The sequence below is a fragment of the Glycine soja genome, chromosome 3 (genome assembly GCF_004193775.1).
Source record: "Glycine soja cultivar W05 chromosome 3, ASM419377v2, whole genome shotgun sequence".
NCBI classification, from domain to species: domain Eukaryota; kingdom Viridiplantae; phylum Streptophyta; class Magnoliopsida; order Fabales; family Fabaceae; genus Glycine; species Glycine soja.
Window position 1 is genome coordinate 37,094,907 of NC_041004.1, and position 22,037 is coordinate 37,116,943.

At 33.2% G+C, this 22,037-nt stretch overlaps 3 protein-coding genes across 7 annotated transcripts in view; all 3 read right to left on the reverse strand.

Moving 5' to 3' along the window:
* The window catches only part of LOC114406710 (ABC transporter A family member 1), a 62,590-nt gene extending 60,405 nt beyond the window's left edge, over positions 1–2,185 (reverse strand). Inside the window, exons 1-3 of the mRNA XM_028369485.1 lie at positions 1,916–2,185; positions 1,362–1,441; positions 930–1,098 (exon numbers count right to left, since the gene is read on the reverse strand). Coding sequence (XP_028225286.1) covers positions 930–1,098; positions 1,362–1,441; positions 1,916–2,002 — 336 coding nt within the window. The 5' untranslated portion in view covers positions 2,003–2,185. The remainder of the gene's footprint in view (positions 1–929; positions 1,099–1,361; positions 1,442–1,915) is intronic.
* A 4,192-nt stretch (positions 2,186–6,377) lies between these two features.
* On the reverse strand, positions 6,378–10,242 carry LOC114406711 (AP2-like ethylene-responsive transcription factor At2g41710). Of its 3 annotated transcripts, XR_003665492.1 has the most exons (10): positions 9,880–10,215; positions 9,624–9,706; positions 9,458–9,466; positions 9,022–9,110; positions 8,721–8,794; positions 8,600–8,650; positions 8,306–8,367; positions 7,498–8,132; positions 6,872–6,977; positions 6,378–6,800 (listed from the first exon to the last, which is right to left on the reverse strand). XR_003665492.1 is itself a non-coding variant. In XM_028369487.1 (9 exons), the coding sequence occupies exons 1-9, from the start codon at positions 10,080–10,082 to the stop codon at positions 6,735–6,737; spliced, it is 1,272 nt and encodes a 423-aa protein (XP_028225288.1). In that variant the 5' UTR covers positions 10,083–10,242; the 3' UTR covers positions 6,378–6,734. The 3 variants fall into 3 exon arrangements, 2 of the variants coding, with proteins under 2 accessions (XP_028225288.1, XP_028225287.1); XM_028369487.1 differs by lacking the exon at positions 6,872–6,977 and having other exon boundaries at positions 9,880–10,242; XM_028369486.1 differs by lacking the exon at positions 6,872–6,977 and having other exon boundaries at positions 7,498–8,126.
* Positions 10,243–12,662: 2,420 nt separating this feature from the next.
* Positions 12,663–19,843, reverse strand: LOC114406712 (pentatricopeptide repeat-containing protein At2g41720). Of its 3 annotated transcripts, none has more exons than XM_028369488.1 (10): positions 19,414–19,842; positions 19,144–19,316; positions 18,554–18,659; positions 16,763–17,872; positions 16,556–16,661; positions 16,273–16,477; positions 15,440–15,572; positions 15,218–15,322; positions 14,032–14,152; positions 12,663–13,051 (listed from the first exon to the last, which is right to left on the reverse strand). In XM_028369488.1, the coding sequence occupies exons 1-10, from the start codon at positions 19,780–19,782 to the stop codon at positions 12,966–12,968; spliced, it is 2,514 nt and encodes an 837-aa protein (XP_028225289.1). In that variant the 5' UTR covers positions 19,783–19,842; the 3' UTR covers positions 12,663–12,965. The 3 variants fall into 3 exon arrangements, with proteins under 3 accessions (XP_028225289.1, XP_028225290.1, XP_028225291.1); XM_028369489.1 differs by having other exon boundaries at positions 13,024–13,119; XM_028369490.1 differs by lacking the exons at positions 12,663–13,051; positions 14,032–14,152 and adding an exon at positions 14,474–15,013 and having other exon boundaries at positions 19,414–19,843.
* Between the last annotated feature and the right edge of the window lie 2,194 nt (positions 19,844–22,037).

Here is a 22,037-nt window from a genome sequence, read left to right on the forward strand (position 1 = left end):
ACTACTCCAATTCCTCACACAGCATGAGGAACAACATGGCTGCAAAAGAAGCTTTAAGACAAGCTTTTGGAGTAGAGGGTTAGAGGATCTATGCATCACCCACCAAGTTTTTGGAACTAATACTCATCTATCCTCGATTGAATCAAAAGAACAAATTCACCCACACAAGATGAGAAATTAAATAATAATTCATAAACTTTTTTTCTCTCCTCATCATGTGGAAACTATCTCTTTAGGGGAAAAAATATTAACAACGGATACTTTTCGGATACATATTTGGGAGTATTTGAGTCATATCCCAACCATATCTCAATAAAATTATATATATATATATAAGATACTTTTCAGATACGTATCCGAGGAGTATCGGTGTCCAACACAGGTACAACACCTATAGTCCTATACTTTTCCATTTTATGGAGTATCCAGGCTTCGAAGTACAAACTTAAAGAGTGCAAAACATAAATTGTATCTTATGATAGATCTTTCTGATTATCACAATCTCAACCTTTTAATAACTTTTCTTAGAATTATTAGCTTAAATGCACTTGAATACCCATGTTGGAAAATACTTTTTCATTGAATTTTGTATTCCAGAAAAACCCAGTGAAGGCAACTAAGAAGTCGATATTTCTCTTACAAGTCACAAGTGGCAAAAAGAAAGATAAGAAAGGAACAACAGGCACAAATAGAATAGTTAAAGACACATGGCTAAAAAATTGAACAGCCAAAGAAGAGGTTTAAGTGTGCAATTGTGCATGACACTGAGAGAAACTGCATTCAAGCACTCAACCATAGTAAGGCTCAAGCTTGGAAGGGGGGTACATTTCATCAATTTGGAGGAATCAAAGCAAAATATTTCACCCACATATCATGGATAAACTAAGCTTAGAAAATCAAATAGTATAAGACAATGAATGAATGGGTACCTTCAAGAGTGGAAATTTTATTGAGACTACGTCTATCAACAGCTTGGTCTCATTGGTATCTGGCGCAAAAGCTAAATACTCTCCCCTATCCAACAACGATTGCAAAACTTGTTGAAAGTTGGGGGATATACCATTGCCCACTTCCACAAACATATCTTTTTGAATGTGCCTGCTCCATTTCCACATAAACTTTTACTCCTCACGAAATACTAAATTTGAAAAATATTCAAAATTTCCCTCCATATATTTTCGAATCAAAATCTCTCTCACAGAAGTTATTTCCATTTACTTTTTCTTTTACTTTCTAAATATAAGAGTATTCAAAACTGAAAATTTCTACTAAAAAAATTAAATTTATAACCTTTTTCGGTTCTCCATACAACAGGGGGAAAAGTAAAACACAAACAGAGAGCAATGAATAGAAACACTCACGGCTGAACTGGATGAATTTGTGTATCCACTTTGGTCCTTACAGCTACTAACAGCAACAACACAATCGTAGGGAGCAAAATCTGCCATGGATTGAGTGATACGCATCAGAAATTCCGGCATTCACCAATCCATCTTCACAAAATCGAAATGGACATGGAAGAGAAACAAACAAGCAAACAAACTAACACACACACATACAAAACTCTAAAGGACTAAACACATAATTAAAAAAAATGTTAATGCCTATATAATCTACAATAGAAGAAACATTACATAACCGAATAAATCTTCAAAAATTACCTTAAAGCTAAAAAAAAAAAGTCAACCTTTAAAAAAAAACAAAAAAGAAACTCATAAAAACAGAAAATTTAAGCAAAGATAATCGCACAAAAGAAAAATACGGAATCGGCCAAATTAAGCAAAGGATCAAAATCAGAAAACAACAGAAATAGAGTGAGAGAGTAAGGAGCAAGTGATTGAGAAACATGCAAAGGAAAGAGAAGGTTGAAATTGAGAAGAACAGAAAAATTGAGGAAAGGAAAAAGGGAGATGACCTCGGCGGCAGTGACGAAGGGGTGGCGAATCTTGAGGAGCCAGTTCTTGCGGAGCATGACCTTCAACTGCCTCCACGCAGCTCCCATGGCTGCGGCGAAACCCTAGAAGCAGACGCGATAGGGTTCTAGTTCTTAGGGAATGCGACGGATAAGGAAAAAAGCGAAGGAAGGAAGGAAGGAGGAAGAGGTGTGCAGTGTAGTACTCTTCACGTTGAAATCGCAATTTGGCTGTAGTGGCAGAGAGAAAAAGGTGCGCAAGTTTATAATAACTAAACGGAAAATACCAAGACCCACCAACGCCTCCAATTATTTCTTTTTCCTATTATTAATATTATTTTTTTCGAGACTCAAAGAATTGTAGAGGTACAATTACCATTAATAACAGTATTCCTTTTGAAATATGACTTCTATGCTTAACTAAACTTTGTTGGTTTTATTAATTTATCATTGTCTATGTGTGAATTATGCCGTGCCAAAGGAAACAAAATAACGGTGTTCTGATCGGATAAGTTCAGGGATATTTAAATAGTATTTATTTATTTACTATATTTGTGAGTTTCGGAATAATAGAGGGAAATTAATTAATAATTAATGAAAGTGTTTTTTAGTAGGGTAAGGCGGTGGGGTAGCGTCTGTTACTTGTCACGACTTCGAGACTTGGCGCGCCGGTGACGTCTTCTCTTCTCGCGAGAAACAAACAAACCAAAGAATAAAAGCAGTGTTATCTTCTTACAGTCTCAGAGAGGCTGCTACAAAAACCAATAAAGATATTTTTATTTTTTATTCGAGATTCTTTTTATTTATTCACAGGTTTTTTTCTTGATAGATTGCACACGTTGACTGGTTCTTTTTTAGTTTACTACAGCATTTACGAATTTAATAGCTGATGTTTTTAATTTCATTTTTTGTCTTAATCTATTTATTTAGTTTTTTAATCTATTTCAACTTTTGGGGCATAAGCTTGTCTGTTTGTGCAAATAAAAGAATATATATTTGCATTACATTTCAGAATAATAACAAGCTTCATTAGTCATTAGTTCCGATTGGTACAACTTCATACCACCGTGGTCAGAAAAAATTAATAATAATAACAGACTTCAAATACACTTCACACCTAATATATTTTTCTATTTGCTCTCAAACGACAACTTTGTTAATTAAATATCTATCATATATTCATATGCTATCATTAGTGCATCTGTAAGCCAAATATGTTATACCGAATCTTAAATATGCTTCGGTCATTAATTAAAACATATATCAAAAAGTGTTTAATTCAGTTCATTAAACATGTCTAAATATTATAATTTTTTTATATTATCTTTTATTCTTATAGATAAAAAAAAATACGTGTTAGGTAGAAAACAAAAGATTTTTGGAGCACTGGGACAGGAAAATAATAACACATTTTTGTTTGTTTAATATTTTGGTAAAATTAATTTTGAGAAAAATAAAGTTCTGAACTGTGTTTGATGGTGATATTTTAAAAACAAATTTGAAACAGTTAATTGTTTTTTATAACAAGATAGTATGACTTTTTAAATATAAAAAATATATTTGCATTTTATAAATTTCAGATCTAAAATCAACTTTATTTATAAAAATGTTTCTCTCAAAATCAGTTATTCTTTCTTCTTCGATAACTTCAATGATTCTAACTAGTATAGAATTAATATTTTCCACATTAAATTTACTAAACACAACAAGTATTGTAGAATTGCAAATCAAGGTTTGAGGCAGCAAACGGCCTTTTCGGTATGTAACCAAAAGTGAGAACCATTAATTGGTTTGTACCATTAAGAACATTCAACAAAATAAGCCCCACAAGTCCTTTTCTATATGACCATATGACCCATCTGGTGAAATGACTGAAATCATCAATATATTTATAAGCATTTGGTGCAGGTTGTAATGGTCCACCAAAAACAAAAACTATTTTTTTTTATTATTCTTGTTACTATGTTAGATTAGATTTCCCTGTTGCTTTTTATGCATCATTTATATTTTTATTAAACTGTACATATGTTATATAATTTAGGATTACTGATTTTTTAGTAAAACATACTGTCAAAAAAAAAAAAGTCTTTTATTGATAATTTATCACGTCTGATCGGTTGTTTTATAATACCGTGATGATTAGAATTTGGAGGGGATTGGATGAGAAGAAACAAACATTCTCCAATTTGTCAATCTTTAGTGCAAGTTGCATTATGAGTATGATGTCCCCTCCTTATCTTCAAACATTTCTTCTTTTTTTTTTAATCTTCAAACGTTGAACTCTAAACGAGTCTTAATTTTTTGTCTAAAAAAAAGAAGATGGGGTTTCATTTCTTCATTTTTGCTAACGATAAATTAATGATAATAAAAAAACAGTGAGAATATGAATTGTATATCCATTAAAAACGCTTGAATTCTAACTCAACATCTTATTTATTATAGCACGGACAAAAAAAGACCAAAATAAATATAATACCATTGACACTAAGTTTTACTACTGACTTTTTTTTATTTCCTTTATATTGTAACAAAGTCTTCTAAGTTAATAGTATATTTGAATATAATAAATTTTGCATTCTTTCCAATGGACGGGATACAAAAATTGACTATTGAATGTTCTTAATTAATCCAAGGCAAACATATTCCTGATTTCGTCAAACGAACCTCATGTTCAATATTATTCAGTGCAAATATAATGTAGGGGAGTCTAAAAAGAACTTTTATAAACTAGTAAAATTAGACTTTGAATCACTTAAGTTTAATTTTAAATAAAATCTTAGATTCAAATCTTGAAATAAGATATTTTACTAACAATGATTAGTTAAATTCTTTAATAGAAATTAATTATCCACAATGTAAGTGAATAATTCCATACTTGACATCTATAAATTGATAACGCAACAAAAAAAAAGAGCTTTAATGAAACTTATATAAACTTTAAATCGATATTTTGAAGATAGAAAAATTGAAAAATTTAAATTTTCGAATTTGAAGATAGAAAATAATTACTATTGATTAGGATCACAGCTAATTGTTGAGACTCACATAATCACACTTCTTATTTTTATCTTTTTATTTGGTAAAACCATGTGAACAAAAATACACATCTATCTTAATTATATAAGAACTTCACTAAGCTTTTTATATCACTATTTACTTTTGGTCTTAGCAAGCTTTCCACATCACATCTTATTTTTATCTTTTTATTTAGTAAAACCATGTGAACAAAAATACACATCTATCTTAATTATATAAGAACTTCACTAAGCTTTTTATATCACTATTTATTTTTGGTCTTAGCAAGCTTTCCACATCACATAAAGATTTCTCTTGGAAAAGAAAGTTGTGTGGGCTTGTGGGGCGGCTATAAGTTCATAGAGTGGGGGTTGAGGCGTGTAGCATACGACCAATTGAGGTTTGGTGAGTCAAATTTGGCTGTCTCCCAATTGCATATGTTTGGTAATGGAAATTGGCACTTGCCGAGACACTGCACAGTGCAAGAAAATGAAGAAATATTGGCATTTTGGCGATAAATACATAAATGAGAGTCATTGAGAACATCTAAGAGATAATAATTATCTCATCTCACTCCGATCATAGATACAATTATACAAATACAGTGTTTGTTGTACCAAAGCTAAAGCGTGAACTAAAATGTGCAATTCTGCTTTATACTATCTTTTTTGACACTTCTACTTCTTCCATCAAATCTCACTTGAATTTGAAGTCCGAATCACCTTGCTTTCTCTCCTTAATGTGCTTTACTTGACGTAGATGTGATTATTATTACTTTTTAAACTTAAAGAATAAGACAAACTTATAAATCTGGCGATCTGTGAAGACAATTTAAAAATGCTCAACGAGATTATTATAATTAAAAATATTTTAATTTGATAGATTATTAATACTTTTTACTTTTGTTTTGGTACTTCAAAAACATTGACGATTAAACAAAACGATGATTAACTTCACACAGTCAAGTTGAAATTATTTGTATTTCTATGTTTCCTAATATTTTCCTCCGTCCTTTGACAATTTTGACCCCCACCCCCAATTTAGCTGAAATATTCCTCACGATATCCATAGCATGTAGGAATGGGTATTGCTTTTTGCTCCTTCAATTTTGTTATTCGCACCTCTCATGTTCATTTAAAAAAAAAATCATTTTAGTGATGTCTTTATACATATATTTGGTTTCGTTGTTCCAGAATTTAAATTTTGAATGTCTATTTATATACTCTGAAATTAAATTTTCCGAAGTCTATTTGTTAGTATATTCTGAAAATAAAATTCTAATAGTCTACTTACATATTCCAGAATAAACCTCCGGAAGTCTACTTATATATTCCAAAGATTAACTTCTAGAACTCTATTTGTTATTATACATTCTAAAATTAAACTTTCGGAAGTCAATTTGTTAAACATTTAGAAATTAAACTTTCAGAAGTCAATTTGTATAATAAAATAGTGCCTGAAAAAAACCATACGCTAATCAATTAAATTAATTACCACGTCCTTGCATAATTCCACCTCTTATTCTGTACAGAATATTCCGCGTAAATTCAAAATTTATCTATAACTCTGACTGCATATACATGAAAGAGATGTCAACTGATACATATCTGACTTGAAATGAAAAGATTCGTGCTAATTCTATATTTATCATCGATGTAAATATTTTCTTTTCTCTGACCTCTATAACCCATGTAATCTTGCAAAAAAAGCCATGGGAGCATTCTATTAGACCTGGTTGAGCACTTCAGACCTATATTCTGTTCTTTGAGCATTTCTTCTTCAATTGGAAATTAAAATTTCCAATCATTCATTCCTCTGGCTGAAACATAGTGTACGTTGAACTGGTCTCCAAACTGGTCTCGGTCTTTGTAACCTGCACATCAAACACCAAGTGCTCTTGCTAAGGTGAATTTACAAGAATGTGGCAAGTAATTCTTATCTTACCATATCAATTGTTTCGTGTAACTGACGATTTTGAATTGAACAATTATTGTCCCCGCCACCTTATTATTGTCTGATAAAGTTATACTGCCATAGGGTTGCTCTTCCTCTATAAATTGTTAAATGATAATTAGAAAAATTTTGGCAACCAAATTCTGGCTCAGTAATTCAAAACTTCATCCATAGATTCTCACGTTTTGTCGACACGAAGAGAAAAAGATCATTTTGTGACAAGGTTTAGAAAAAAAAGTGATAATAAGAACTCATAATATTGTTTAGCTTAAACTTGCATTCATCATATTGATCCAAAAGATAACAAACTAAATTTTCTGACACTACCATTGTTGGCTTAATAGATACACACACCTAAGATTTTTGTGAATTATAGGAAATAATTCAAATAAGATTTTAGTGAGAACAAATTGACACACACACACACACAAACTCATGCAGATCATTTTTGTTTTTTTATATTGGGTTTTCTTTCTAATTCAATGAACTCTTCGTTTTAAATATCAGTTGGACATGATCTATAATATGGATAATTATTTGTTCTACTATTTTGGTGCTGTTTAATAAATTATCCTGTAATTTCAATCTTCCAAAAGAAAGTTAATCATTATACCAACCTCAGCTGTACGAGAAAGGCCAGCAGGAAGCATGGGAACAAGAGATGTCCAGAGAACAGGATCTACCAATGGATCAACAGTATTGTAGGCTGTTAAAAGTGGTGCGGACAAGAATGGAGTCAATGGGTAAGCATTTCTTTGAAGAGACATTGTTCCACTCATTCCCATTGCAATGTTGAGCCGATCATTGCCCCCATCATGATTTGATGGTTTCTCAACTGCCTTGCCATGATCCAACTTGTTGATTGTATTTTTGTTTTCATTCTCATCATTATCAGTACTATTTTCCTGTCTCTTTGATGCTTTCTCTTGCAAGCTCTTGTAAGCAGCAGATTGTGACAAGATACTTAAGGCAGAGAGTGAAGAACTTCTATGCTTCTTCTCATTGTGTAGCCTGCCTAACTGTGGCATCTGGTAAGGTTCCATAGGTTGAACTTTCTGCTCCAATTGCTTAAGTTCGCTGCAAACATCTCCAGCAGAACCAAGTTTCTTTTCTTCTGATAATCTTGTCCCAGCATCAGAATGTCTACTCTTATTAGATCCCCACCATTTGATGTGACTTGTTAAATCAATCTTTCTGTCTAAGCAGAAGCCACTTACATATTCACTTTCTGCTGCAGAATCATCCCCTGCACCTTTAATGTTGTAAAACAATGAGATGATAGTGACCTAGCAGATAAGACAGGTGGAAATAGTTGAATACTATTTTTATTTTTCCAATAGCCATAGGTGGTGCACAAAGGAACGTGGTTCATATAACTGTTCAGCAGAAGATTAACTGGAACTTTAAAATTTGATTAGAACATACCATAATGCATGCTATTGAAGTAATCAGATCCAGACATACGGCCATATGTAGGATCCCATCGACTAATTTTGGTAGCAACACATGCAAAATGAAATGAAGAGTTAAAGTTAGCAGTCAAATCTATATTAGAATCAGTGTACTTAATGACAGCTAAACTAGATCATAGAAAACTGTAGCTGTGTAGCAGAGCAGAGAAGAACTAGCTCCACACACACATACCCCACACAGACTCAGAGATGTGGATATATAGATAAGAAGAATTTAATTGCAAAAAAAATATTGGTAGATTCACACCTGGAGAGTCCACGATATTTTGCTAGTCCTCTTGAAAAACCACTGCTCTTCCTGCAGAAAGCATTACGCATAAGCAGCAGCATAGATACATGTTAAAAAACATTTTGAAGTATACACACACCGCCGTAAAGATGCAAGGTACTCTTCTCTCGACACATTCTGCATTTCTTCAAGATCTCTTGCATAATCCGTCACCTGCAGCACACAAATCAAAAGTACAACAAAAAATTACTATATTCATCACAAGAGAGTAACTAACAACACCCTTTTCCTATAAAGGACCAGATTTATTGTCTCCACTGTCAAAACCTAGTTACCAATAAAATATTTCCATCATATGCTAATGCTACTGATACCTTGGGCAAAGAAGGCATAATAGAAAATTAGATTCTATACCCAATCAATAGTTTACATAAACTTACAGGAAAGTTAATGAGAGTCCCAGGACCCCAATATTTGAGAGCAGCAAGATCATATGCTCTGGCCGCCGCTTCCTCGTCATCATACGCCCCTGTCCAGAATCCATCAACAACAAACATCATCATCTTAAGAAAATATGCAGCACCAGCAAGTTCAACGATAATGATGATAGGGAAGAATAAAACCCTGTTTGGATAAACTTCATGAAAACGGAAGAAAATTAAATAGCAAGATGAAATAAAATCAACTAATGCACTTTAACTTCTATAGAAGCTCTTTCATTTAATTTCCTTAAAAGTTGAGGTGCATAAGTTGATTTTAACTTAACAAAATAAGTTTGATTTATTTTCATCTCCTATAAGTGTTTATTTAGAAGTTTATCCAAACACGCCCCAAAAGAAAAGAACAAGTGAAGAAAGCACCGCATTTCGAACTCACCCAAATAAACTGGCGCCATCAACCACGGACCGTTGTTCAACCAACCAACCAATTCACGAACAACAGAAGAAAAAAAAAACGAAACACGTAAGCAAATTCAGCCTTACACATGTTGAAACCCGAAAAGAAGAACAATAGAAAAGAACAAAACCGAACCGAACCGAACCTTGCTTTCCCTTCTTATTCTGATTTTGGTTCCACGTACTCTTATCCCAAAGATGCGCTTCATAACGACCAGTCCACCTATGCCTAACCAATTAACTCACCAAAATTGCGTTAGAAACGATCCAAACACAGATTCATTTCAACCTACCAACCACTTCACGAGTTGATTGTAACTTTCGTAAAAAGCTCAATTCATTTTATTTTCTTATTTTCTTTTATTATAAGTTTATCCAAACGGGCCCTAACTAACTAACTACCTCGTGACGCCGCGATATATGGAGCTGCGTTTGCCGGCGGCGCACGGAGGCATTTTGCTGATGCGCTCTTTCGCCGTGCAACCTCTTTCCTTCTTGGCCTTCTTCAATCCTCTGTAGAGCAAGAGCTGGTCGTTCGCCACCGCCAACGCCGCGGCCTCCGACGTCTCCGCGGACTTTCCCGGATCGGAGGAAGACGAAGCCATGATCGAACCAAACCCTAACCCCAACCCTAATCTGAGAGACAGAGAGAGAAAAGTGTGTGTGATTTGAATTTGGGAAGATGAGTTGTTGTTTTTGATTGGGAGTGGAATGGAGTGAAGTGTGGGAGTGGGAGTGAGTGAGAGGGGGAAAACTACAAAGGAGGAAGGAGGAGTGAGGGGTGGCTGGGGTTAATTACCGGAATGCCCTTCTTTGGTTTTGAAATGACGATTGTGAAATTTGGTACTGTGAGCCGATGTAACGGCTAGGACCCCGTGAGGGTAGTGATGTCATTTCGAGGCGCTTTGATTAGTATGACAATTGTGCATGTTCGGTGCCACTTGTTGTCTGCTCCTGATTCCATTTTCCTTACTCGCCATGCTATTAACCTGCCACCAAGGACTTTACAAAAAAAATTTAATTACTATTTTAATTAATTTGGGGATATAATTTTTTAAATTCTGAATTTTGAAAAATTATTTTTTAAATTCCTAACACAATAATAAATTGATACTTCCGACAGTTTTTTAAATATTTTGTGACGAATTCTTTAATATTTTATGATTATTTTTAAATACAAATTCAGATTTAAGTGACTAAAAAATAAAAATTAATCTAAGATAACTAAAAATCGCCACAAAGTGATAATTTATTATATTAAAAACTAAAAAAATATAATTTTCAAAATTTAGGAATTAAAAATAATATTTTTAAATTTCAGAAACTAAAAAAAAATGCATGCCTCAAATTTAGGGAATAACCAAACAAAAAAAATAATGTTCTTTGTTGTTTTATATAAAAAAAATAGAAAATGAAAATGGAATAATTTTTATGTGAGCACTATAATTATAATAATACAGATGTTGTACTAAAACGTTAATATAGTCTCTTATGAAGCTGCCTTTCCTCTTTACCTAATTTGAAAATGATGAGACAGTAGAAAGCCTTTGCTAGTTAAGAACTAACTTGTTCGAGAATTACAAAAGGAAAGAACAAAATAGAATACGCTCCGAATAAAAGTTTAGAGACGTGAAGATTAGACAAAATTGAAATCCCAATAAGAAGATGGTGTTCAGTTGAATTGAATTTGGTGCGTAGGTTTGAAACAAGCTGAAAGAGTAAAAGTTGTGATAAATGTTAAGTTGCTACTTCCACATTCAAACGTTGTAAAAACGGTATACAGTCTTTTAAAAGAAAAGAACACGCCTAAAGATAAGGAAAGTAGTAGTTTATTATCCACCCACAGCATACAATATAAAAAAATTAAATAGAACCTATGATTTTTTTTAAAATAATAAATATTGATTTTTTTATATTATAAAAAATTTCCTTTTTAAGAAAACTTTTTATTTATATTTTTTATCATATGTTCATGGGCATTCAATAAAAAAAATCTGATAATAATAAAAAAAATGTATAACTAAATAAAAACAATTATTTTAGAGTTTGTAATTCTTTAAGTTTCATCTTTCATGTAATGCTAAAACATAGCAAATTACTAGAGTTTTTGTCTAGTATAAATGAAGTCATTGGAAAAATCAAACCTACAGGACACCAAGGACCGGTTGATCAGAAATTCCAGAGAATGATTCTGTTTGATTATTATGTGGGGGAATAATTTTGACTACTTTTGGCAAACCGGTTTTATTATATGATTGCATGCAAAACTTTAGTTAACGGTTTGATGTAAGGTAACGCTTGGTTTTAGAAAAAATCTCTCACATGGTGACTTTTTTTTATCCTTTTGCGGTGCCAAGTTCCCACATCTGAGCAAGTGTTTCTTACTTTTACAGACAGCTTCCCTTTTAATAATCTTCGCACAAGGGATAAAGCAGTAAAAATGCTATTATCCACAAACTAATTACTATAAGACAACTTTTGCTCTTTTCAATTACAAATTTGTAATTTTATCAATTACAGTAGCATTTGCTAATTATTGGATGAAAATTTGAACCAACAGCAAACCTCGAGCTATCGCTCGGGATGCTACTACAAGACTAGTTATCAGAACCGGCCAATTCGGGAAACTTTTGATTTTTTTTAACTGCGGAGTATGTCCCGTTTATTATTGTATCATTTTAGGTTTAATATAATTTACATTTTTTTTTCCAAAAAAAAAAAGAACTGACCAATTCGGCAACTAATTTCTTCTATTATGCAAAAAATTGAAAATGCTAACCATTCTTAGTATTTTAAAAAATTTCAACGGTCTGTTTTTAATGTCTTATGTGAGTGACATCTTCACAGACATGAAAAAATTAAACTAGTCACTCAAATTTAAGTAATTTTATTTTAGTCTTCTAAATTTAAAGTTATTTTTTTTAATCTCTAAATCTGCAAATCGATCTTTTAATCCCTCTGCACAATATAAGCCAAACAGGAAATCCAAGATTCACAGATTGTGCAACTTTTAAATACTAAAATTTGATTTTTTTTTTCTTTTAAAATACGATTTTTTGGCAATTAAAAATTGATAGAATAAGTGAATAAAAAATTTAAACAATTTTTTAAAATCAGTTAATGTTGACGCTGGAATTAAAAGGTATGTCCAAGAAATATACAGTAGTTTTCGTTAAAATGCATTGTAAAGTTTAAAGTGCGAGCGAGCCATCAACAGCAACTATATTGATAGCATGAACTGATAAGGTTTATACACATTCTTTAGTGTAACCCCACTTGGACTTTACATTTTACAGTACAGTCCGAACGTACTAGTATATACACAGGAAGGAAAGATGAGATGAATTACAAATTGCAGGCATAATATGAAAAATAATCTATATACAGGAGTAGCGTATGATCCAATAAATTAAGTTGAGTTTCAACTTCAATCTTTAAAAAAATCTCACAGGCAGAACTCCCACAGCAGTTGGAACAACGTGTCACAGCTAAGCAAAAGAATGTGATTCCATGACAAGAGATTCACAGGGCTGGCTTGTAGAAATTTGATCCCCGAATTCTCTTTTCAAGGATTCTGTCCAAGTTGATTACCAGGATAAATGTAAGGTCTGAGTCGCTAAATGTTATGACAATGACCACAAACTACAACGGAGTAAAGCAGAAGAGCATAGATGAAAAATGAAAGATGAACTATCATTAAAGTTGATAATAAAACCGAAAACATCAGGGCTTTTATGAAAAATGACACCAACAAAAGCATGCTCAAAAAGCCATGTTAAAACAAACCACATCACTTCCTCAAAATTGTTGTCACGCACCTACATTTATTTGCCAGGAGTGGTAGCAGGAGAAAGAGAATATGTTCAAGATGTCTATTAACGAACATAAGTGTAATTTTGTGGCTTCGGCTGTGAACTTAAGATCAAGTCAACATCATAAGTGTAATCCTAAATCTTTCTTCTGGTTCCCAAGGGATAAATTTTGTAATAAATGGAATATTTACTATAATCAAAGCATAGACTCGATGCCCACTCAAAGCAACCCCATCAAAGAAACATACTGTTGTCAATTCTGGATTTAGGTGCCTTGAAGTTCGTCCCCGTACATGGTGGTAAAAGGGGCACAAAGAGTATCAGTGAAATCTATCTGCTACCCATTTTGAGCATACAAAAAAAGTAGAAGGAATATTTTCCTAGCTGGATAATTCAAATTCCTAGTTTCAAATCCAGCTGGCAATTTCAATCTCCTCCTTTCCGAGCCTTTAAAAAATCATTCAGTTAATAGAACTCAAATGCCATTTGACACTGAGCATAATATACTACATGTGCATTGAAAGAAGAACTAGAGATGGTGGTTGATAGATAGCTTGGGTATCCCCCTCCCCCCCAAAACAAAAAAAAAAAACCTGGTACATGCCTAAGCAAAATCACACAGGTTGATTAAATAATGTAAACCTCTTCAAATATTCAAATAGCAGAGTTTATTAAAAGAATGAAAGCGCATGCATATGAACATAAGGAAACACAATCCTCAATACAACATAAATATTCATACCAAGTCTTTCTCTTATGACAGCAGCATTTTCATTGCCACAGCATTTTTGTGAAAAGGAGGATATATCATGGTACATTTCTTTTGATGGATGAATTCCGGCATCCTCCATCCATTGCAATACCTGCATCAGGATTTCCGTGATTTTCCAGATGTGGTTTATTACAACGTGAAATACTCAAAGAAATTAAACATGGCCAAATATCTAGTACAGTCATGAAAAACAGAAGTTGACAGTTCTGTAAAAGTGCAAGGTTCTAATTCATGTAATAGCTTTGTTCAAATTTACTACTTGTTTGCCAACTTTCAAAGTAACTTGTTGGATTGGAATAAAATGGTTTTAGTGTTTTTAGGGTGTTTGTAGTTATTTTACTCTTTTGTTATCTTTTTTTTTTGTTACACCTTATTATATATTATATATTTAAATAAATAAAAGATCCTCTATGCTTGTAGCAGAAAAAAAAATACACTGTAATACTTTTGAGATTAAGCTAGAGCTTGAAGAAGTAAAGTCTTGGAGGATTTCTCTTGATACAATGTCTTGAAGATGGCCAAGGAGTTCTCTGTTTTTTTCTTGTTTGATGTTTCTTGCTCTTTTTCCATGTATTGCTAAATCCATTTAGCTAGAACTTCATGGTTTCAAATAGGCTACTATATGTCACTATCCAAGATAGAAAATTATGGTTTGATCAAGTGGAAACAATACATTGCAACATATATCCTCATGTAAATGATACTTGACATTCACTATATTACTTTTCACAAACTAATACACTTGCTAGAGGTGTAACAACTCTCCATAAGCACGGAACTAGTATGGCATTGGAGGGCGGATCTAAAAAAAAGTATGGCATTGAAGGCACTTTGGCAACAAGAGATACCATTTATTTGAACATTAGGATTATTTTCAAGTTGGCAGTTTTTTTTCCTGTTGATAGTGTTGTTGGGCTGGGCTTGTAGTTATTGTCCTACACTGGTATTTCACCTAGACATTAAGTATTAACAGAAATTTTAGTATCAATATATATACTTTATATCAGTGAAATATACTTTTAATATTTGTTCCAGCTACAGAGTTATGAACTTCTCTGCATGCAACAAACCTAACAATCTATTGTTGTCAAGTTGGCAACATACAATTTTTATGTATCGCCATTAAATTATTCTTAAAGAAAGAGCAATATCTTACCTCTAAATACTTCCTCCAATTTCCAGATGATAAAAGGTTCTTCAATAATATAGAGTAAGTGTTTAAGTTAACATCGGCACCTGATGCCAACATTTTGAAGAATAACTGCACACAAGAAAAATAAAACAATAAGAAAACAGGGTATTGTAAAAGATATCAATGTGGTGGGAAATCATTAATGTTCTTGGTAACATAATATCTCTGGGAGAAGATTTGACTTACCTTCAACATAGTTTCAATCTTTCCACTTTTTCCTAAAGAATGCAGGAACTGATTCAAACATCCGGATGAAATTACAGGAAGTGAGGGCTCTATGTACTTGATCATATCAACAGCTGTCCTCCAATCTTGTAATCTTATGGCAAAAGACACACTCAGTTAGACAGGAATATAACAGCAAGAAACATTAACTGAAGAAAAAATAACATGCTGTAAAATATAGTTATCCAACCAAAGCAATTTGAGTAATTGGCATCTGTCCTTTTGTTTAATGCCCACTCTTCTCATTAAATCCTTTGAGTTTTAGCGAGTAAAAAATGTATCAAAGTATAAAATTGAACTGATATATAAAAAATGTCATAAAATGTAATAATTCATAATAAGACCGTATTATTCCACTTCAAGTTCCACCAATGATAAAATTAACAAATAAAAAAAATTTAATATTATTGTGAAGAAATATATTTTCTGCTGAACAATAATATCCAAAACATGTGTGAAACAGTGGGTAATATGAAAAGTTATTGAATTATGTTAAAATAAATCCTTTCTACTGTTCTACAGCATATACACCAATCAAAGTGGCAAATAATAAATTCTAATTATGAAAAGAATTAGCCATAACAATTTAGCATCAGTTTGAAAAAGTGCCATGATGTCTTGATCAGGAAGATACTAGCTAATTTCAGCCTCAATTAGCTTAAGTTGGACTTAACAGAGGAGACTATGGTAGTAAGTTGGACATTTTTAGAAGGTTCATGAAAGCCCATGAAAAGCAAAACAGGGAAAGAGTAGTGCATAACTTTTTAAAAAAAAAAATGAAAATCTGAACTTACATGCTACAGGCAGATACCATTTCAAAAAATATGGTATCACTGAAAGGAATTTCTTTTTCTCTCATACTTTCTGCAAGACTAAGAACCCTTCCTGGTTGGCCACCTTTATTAAAAGATCTCATTAGAGCTGCACAGGCAATAGTATCTAGCTTGATGCTGCTTGCTTCCATTTCTTCAAAGAGTGCATAAGCTTTCTCCCAATTCTCTGATATAAAATATTGTTATTTAGGTATACATTTACAAATAACATCCAAATATTTCAGTTGTTAAAAAATTATTTTACCAGCTGCATTGTACGCATCAAGCATGGCGGTGTATGTAACCACATCAGGGTAGCAACCAGATGATTTCATCAAGTTGAATGTAGACTCTGCCTCTACAATTTGGCCCTAAAACATTATCACAGAAAAAAAATGTGAAGGAAAAGTAAAAGAAGTCTCAAATTTCATGGATTCACACCATTGAGATGCATCTTAACCTATGTACTTACCTGTTTGCTATAGGCGCATATGGCGGATGAGTAGACCTCTTTGGACAAAGGAAGTTTTAGATGCATAATTTCTTCCATAAAAGATAGGGCTTCGCCGTATTTTGACATCTTACAACAACCACTTATCAACACAGTGTAAGTAACAGAATCAGTTTTAATTTTTTTCTTCCTCATAGATTTATACAAGCCTATAGCTTTGTCATATTCCCCTACATTCATACAGCTTCCTATAGCTGCATTATATGCAACTGTGTTTAATTTAATTCCTCGCATCTCAGCTGCTGTTAGCACTGTGTCAATCTTCACCTTTCGACTGCATCGTCCACAGGCAGCCAAGAGTGTGCATATTGAGACAACATTTGGCTGAATTCCTTCTTGTTCCATTTCTCGCAAGATTTTAATTGCATCTGCCAGCAAACCATTAGATCCATAGGCATCAATCAGCGCATTGTAACTGACAAGATTTGGCTTCAACTTGTTTCTCTTCATCCTATCAAATATTTGTCTAGCTTTATGGGGCTTTTGTGACCTTCCATAAGCATTAAGGAGAGATGTATACGATACAATATCAGGGCGGAAGCCATTTTGTTTTATCTCATTGAAAAACAAATGCGCCTCATTGTCCATACCACGAGCAGCATATGCACCTATGAGTGCATTATATGAGACTATATTAGGTTTCAGCCCTTCTGCAATCATCATATTAAATGCAGCCTCACAATTTTCAACTTGCCCACACACAGAATACAGGTGAATGATACTAGTGAATGTAACAACATCAGGGGTACATTCCGACTTCTTCTCCCTCATGGAATTAAAAATTTCAATAGCTTTGTCATATTGCCTAAGTTTTACTAGACAATGGATAACAATATTAAGTGTAGTTGTGTCAGGACGAATATGAGTTCCCTTCATTAGTTCAAAATAAGACAAAGCTTTTGAATACTGAGCCCCACTTTTAAATGCAGATAGAATAATATTGTGAGTAACAAGATCAGGCCCAACACCATTCTCTGTCATTTTCTTGCAAACATTAAGTGCTTCTTTCCAATTCCCACTAGATCCACAAGCGTTTATTAAGTTGTTATAAGTTGACCGACTTGGTGGAATCTGCAAAAATATGTCAGTGTGTCACAAACAGCACTTATAGTTAACATACCAACAATTGAAGTGCTTATTTTTTAAATTCTTAATTTACAACAGCATAGGGTCTGAAGAAAATTAAATGAAAAGCTGGCTAGATCACATTGATCACAAAAATCCCATCACCAGGATTAATCACTCAGTTCTAACATGCACTGTGACTTCATGACCAGTTAGTGTAGCATGCAGGTAACTATATGATGCATAGAACATATCAACACTAACCAGAACAAAACCTATATGGTTCCCACTTTCCAGCATCGCCAGAGAGAAAGACACTATATTCTACCATCAGATGGAGCAAATTTAATTTATATGTATCTAAACCAAAAATCTCAAGTATACGATGTAATGCAGTCGTGCACACTGCACAGATCTTTATTAAATCATTAAGAACATGGATTGCAAGAGGCATGAATCATCATAAACTGAATCCTGCAAAAAAATACTTATCTAGTGACCATAAAACAATATAGCAAGTAGTGAACCTGAAACAGTCATACAATATGCTCTCTCTTTCTCCCTCTCCCTTCACCAGACATGCTTAACTACAATGTAACACCTTAACAGAAGGGGGAAAAAAAAGTCGATCACATCAAGTCGAACTCACTAAATATTGATTAGGAAAGAAAAATACAAAGTACACACAGCTGCACGCAGCATGTCATCCATGATATTCATAGCCCAACGCCACTGTCCAGCCCGACCATGCGCATTAATAATAGCATTGTAAGTCTCGACATCAGGTTTACACCTTCAAACCACAACAAGACAAACTCAATGATGTCACAGAACAATTCAACCTCCACAGCACTAAAGCTTTGTTTGGATAAACTTCTTTGTAAACACTAATAAGAGAAGAAAATAAGAAGGTACTAAATTGAATTGAACTTCTCTCGCAACTTTGTAAGCTAAAATTAACTTATGCACTTGACTACTTTTATAGAAACTGGCTCATTTAACCTCTCCAAAAAACTGATATGGCGTGTTTGGATACAAGGCTAAAAGTTCTTTTGACAGCTTTTGAGAGCTTCTTTACAGGAAAAAAAAAACTCTATATTTCCAGTATAGAAGCTCCCAAATGCACTTGTACCTTGTATCCAAAGAGGCCCTTATATAAATTGATTTTAATTTATAAGAGAATCTCAATTCATTTTGTCTTCTTATATTCTTCTTCTGTAAATACTTAGGTATAACTTTATCCAAACAAAGCCTAAATCCATTAATTCACACTATACCTCCATTCCTGCATCTCAAAAAACAATCCACGCGCCTGGTCCGTTCGATTGTGCCTGGCGTGCAACCTAATCATCATATTGTATATATCATTGCGCGCACGGTAGTTCTTCTGGTTCTTCAACCACCGGAACACGCGGTTACAGTGTTCAATGGACCCTCGCTGCGTCAACTCCTACATAATCAAAAAAACGAAAACAACACAATGCAGAACAGATTAAAACCAAAACGCTAAAAACTCGGGCGTCACGAGAATCGGAGATTCGCAACACCTTGATAAGGAAGGGGAAATTCTTGCGCGCGAAGCGGCCAACCCAGCGGTTGAGCAGGCCGTCGACGTCGTCGTCGTCGGAGAGGTTGAGGGAGAGGACAAGTTCGGCGACCTCCGACACCGTCCAGTCCATCTGGAAGCGGTTTCCGGCGACGCGGAGGCGATATCGGGCGGCGATGTCGTCCTTGCGGAGGCCGGATATTTTCGTGGAGACCTCGTGCTGGCCTCTGTCGTAGTCCACGAAGCCTTCCTTCGTTTCCTTGAATGCTAACTTGTCCGACTTCTTCTTGCACGAAATGGAGATTCTCCAGCGACGAGTTGACTCGGTGGCGCCGGCGAGTTGGAGACAGTGATTTGCGGTGCTGGCCATCGAAGAGGACGCGGGAGTGAGCGTGGTTGGAAGAGTGAGTTGAGGATAACCGCGCTTGCGGGAATGAGATTTTTTTATTTATTTTATTTTATTTTTGTGAGAAATCTTTTGGTTTGTCATTGGGCTTATGCTAATCGGAGTGGGAATTTCTTCCTGCACCAACATAACTTTTTCTACACCCCGCAAGTGTAGTAAAAAGACCAAAATATCCTTCAATTAAAAATCAAATACATCATTTCTCCCTACACCAATCACCCACGTCATTCACCCCTCCCTGCTACGCTGCAACACCATACACCATTGACACCTCCTTCCCCTCCCTGCTACGTTGCGAGTCCATCCCTCCCTTTCGTCGTAATCAACCTGCATTATTTTATTCCATCTCTCTTGCCACACATCTTTGTTTTTTACTACGTTAAATCATATGAATTGACAATCCATATGGTACATGAGGGAATACATATGAGCATACGAATTGTCAATTCATAAGAACCATATGAATTGTCAATCTGTATGAACCATACAGATTTTCAATTAGTATGGAATAAACAAAGGCAAAAAAACTTACCAATGACAACTTAGTACTACTCGCAACGATGGAGGAGAGGAAACTCAGAGGATGACAAGGAACTACCGGAGGAGAAACTAGGAAGAAGTCATGGACAACAAGCACACACCATGTACAATACCAACACTAGCTTCGCGAAGGAGAAGCAGGAGACCAACAGACGCGTCAAAAATTTTAAATGAACAATGTCTTATGGATTGTCAGTTCGTAGGCTATACAAATAAAAGAGAAAAGAAAAGAACGAAGAAGAAAAAAAAGTAAAAAGAATAAAGTTGAAAATTTTTAAAATATATTGAGTATAGAAGAAATTTGTTGGATATAAGAAGAATGATCCTCCAAAGTGTGAATTGAGAATAGAGTAATTAATTTTCTTTTGAAAAATATTTAGTCCAATTATCTTAAAATAATAATCTTCCAACCATTGATATTATTCATTCATTTTCTTTTTCATCTCATTGTTTTTCTTATCTCTTTTTTTTTATCATATTTATTATTTTTCTTTTTACTTTTTCTTTTTCTCTCTTATTTCAACCCATTTTTAAGTTACGAATTGCATCACTCTTTTTTCAATTAGCAAATAGATATTACAAACTAAAAACCAAGAGAAAAAGTTGTGAAAGGAACATTTGATAACAAAGAAAAAACAAAGAAAGGCTAAATTTTACTAAATGCTGCAACTTAGTTAACTTTAATGAAAGAGTACGAGAGAATTTAAAATTAAGCTAATTTGATGAAAATTTTCTTTTTTGTGTAACCAAGATACGAGGTATTTGGGGCTTTTTGTTTAGTAACCAAGATAGGATGTAAAGTGACACATCCAGTTATGATTTCATGTTCTAATAAAAGATTAAACATCAAATATTAGTTAAAGGACTCAATTAAGTGTCCAACCACTTGTATTAATACCTTTTGGTGAAATTTTCTCACTGAGAATATTGGCTAGTTATAGTTCTTTTAATGAAAAAAAAAATAAAACTAAACGATATTTTTTTAAAATTTATCAAAATATGTAAGTTTGTACAGAAAAATAAAAGCCTAAAACAATAAATAAAATTGATCTAATGTTTCTGTTGAAAGTTAACGTTAATAACTTCTGAAAATAAATCCTAAAACAAATTATCACAAAATCATTTTTTAAATTTAACCAAACGAGACATTGACTTGGTAAAACTAAAGATTTTAACTACAAATAGAAATAATACAAGTTATTAACTAATATTTAGGTCTAGTTCAAGTCAAGTTTAGGCTTAATTGTATATTTTATCACTTAATTATTATTATTTTATAAATTTTATCACTTTTTTTTTTGCATTTTATCAATGTGTTTTCAATTTTTACATATTTTATCGATCCTCTGAAGGAAGTGTTGACATGTTCGTAGAAAATAATTGTTTTGTCACCAATCTTTGTGAAACAAAGATATTTTATTAGAAATGTGATAGTATAATATGCAAAAAAAAAAAAAACATCAATAGTCAAATGTGTGGAAAAAAACATAATATGCTAAAATACAAAAAATAAAAAATTTGAATAATAAAATTCATGAAATAATGATAATTGAATGGTAAAATGTCAATTTAAGTTTAAAGTCTATTGATTAAATACGTTTATTAAGCTTAAAAAATGCTTAGGTGGTGGTTGTTTGAGATAACTTAAATTCTATAAAATAATCAGTTATTTATTTTTT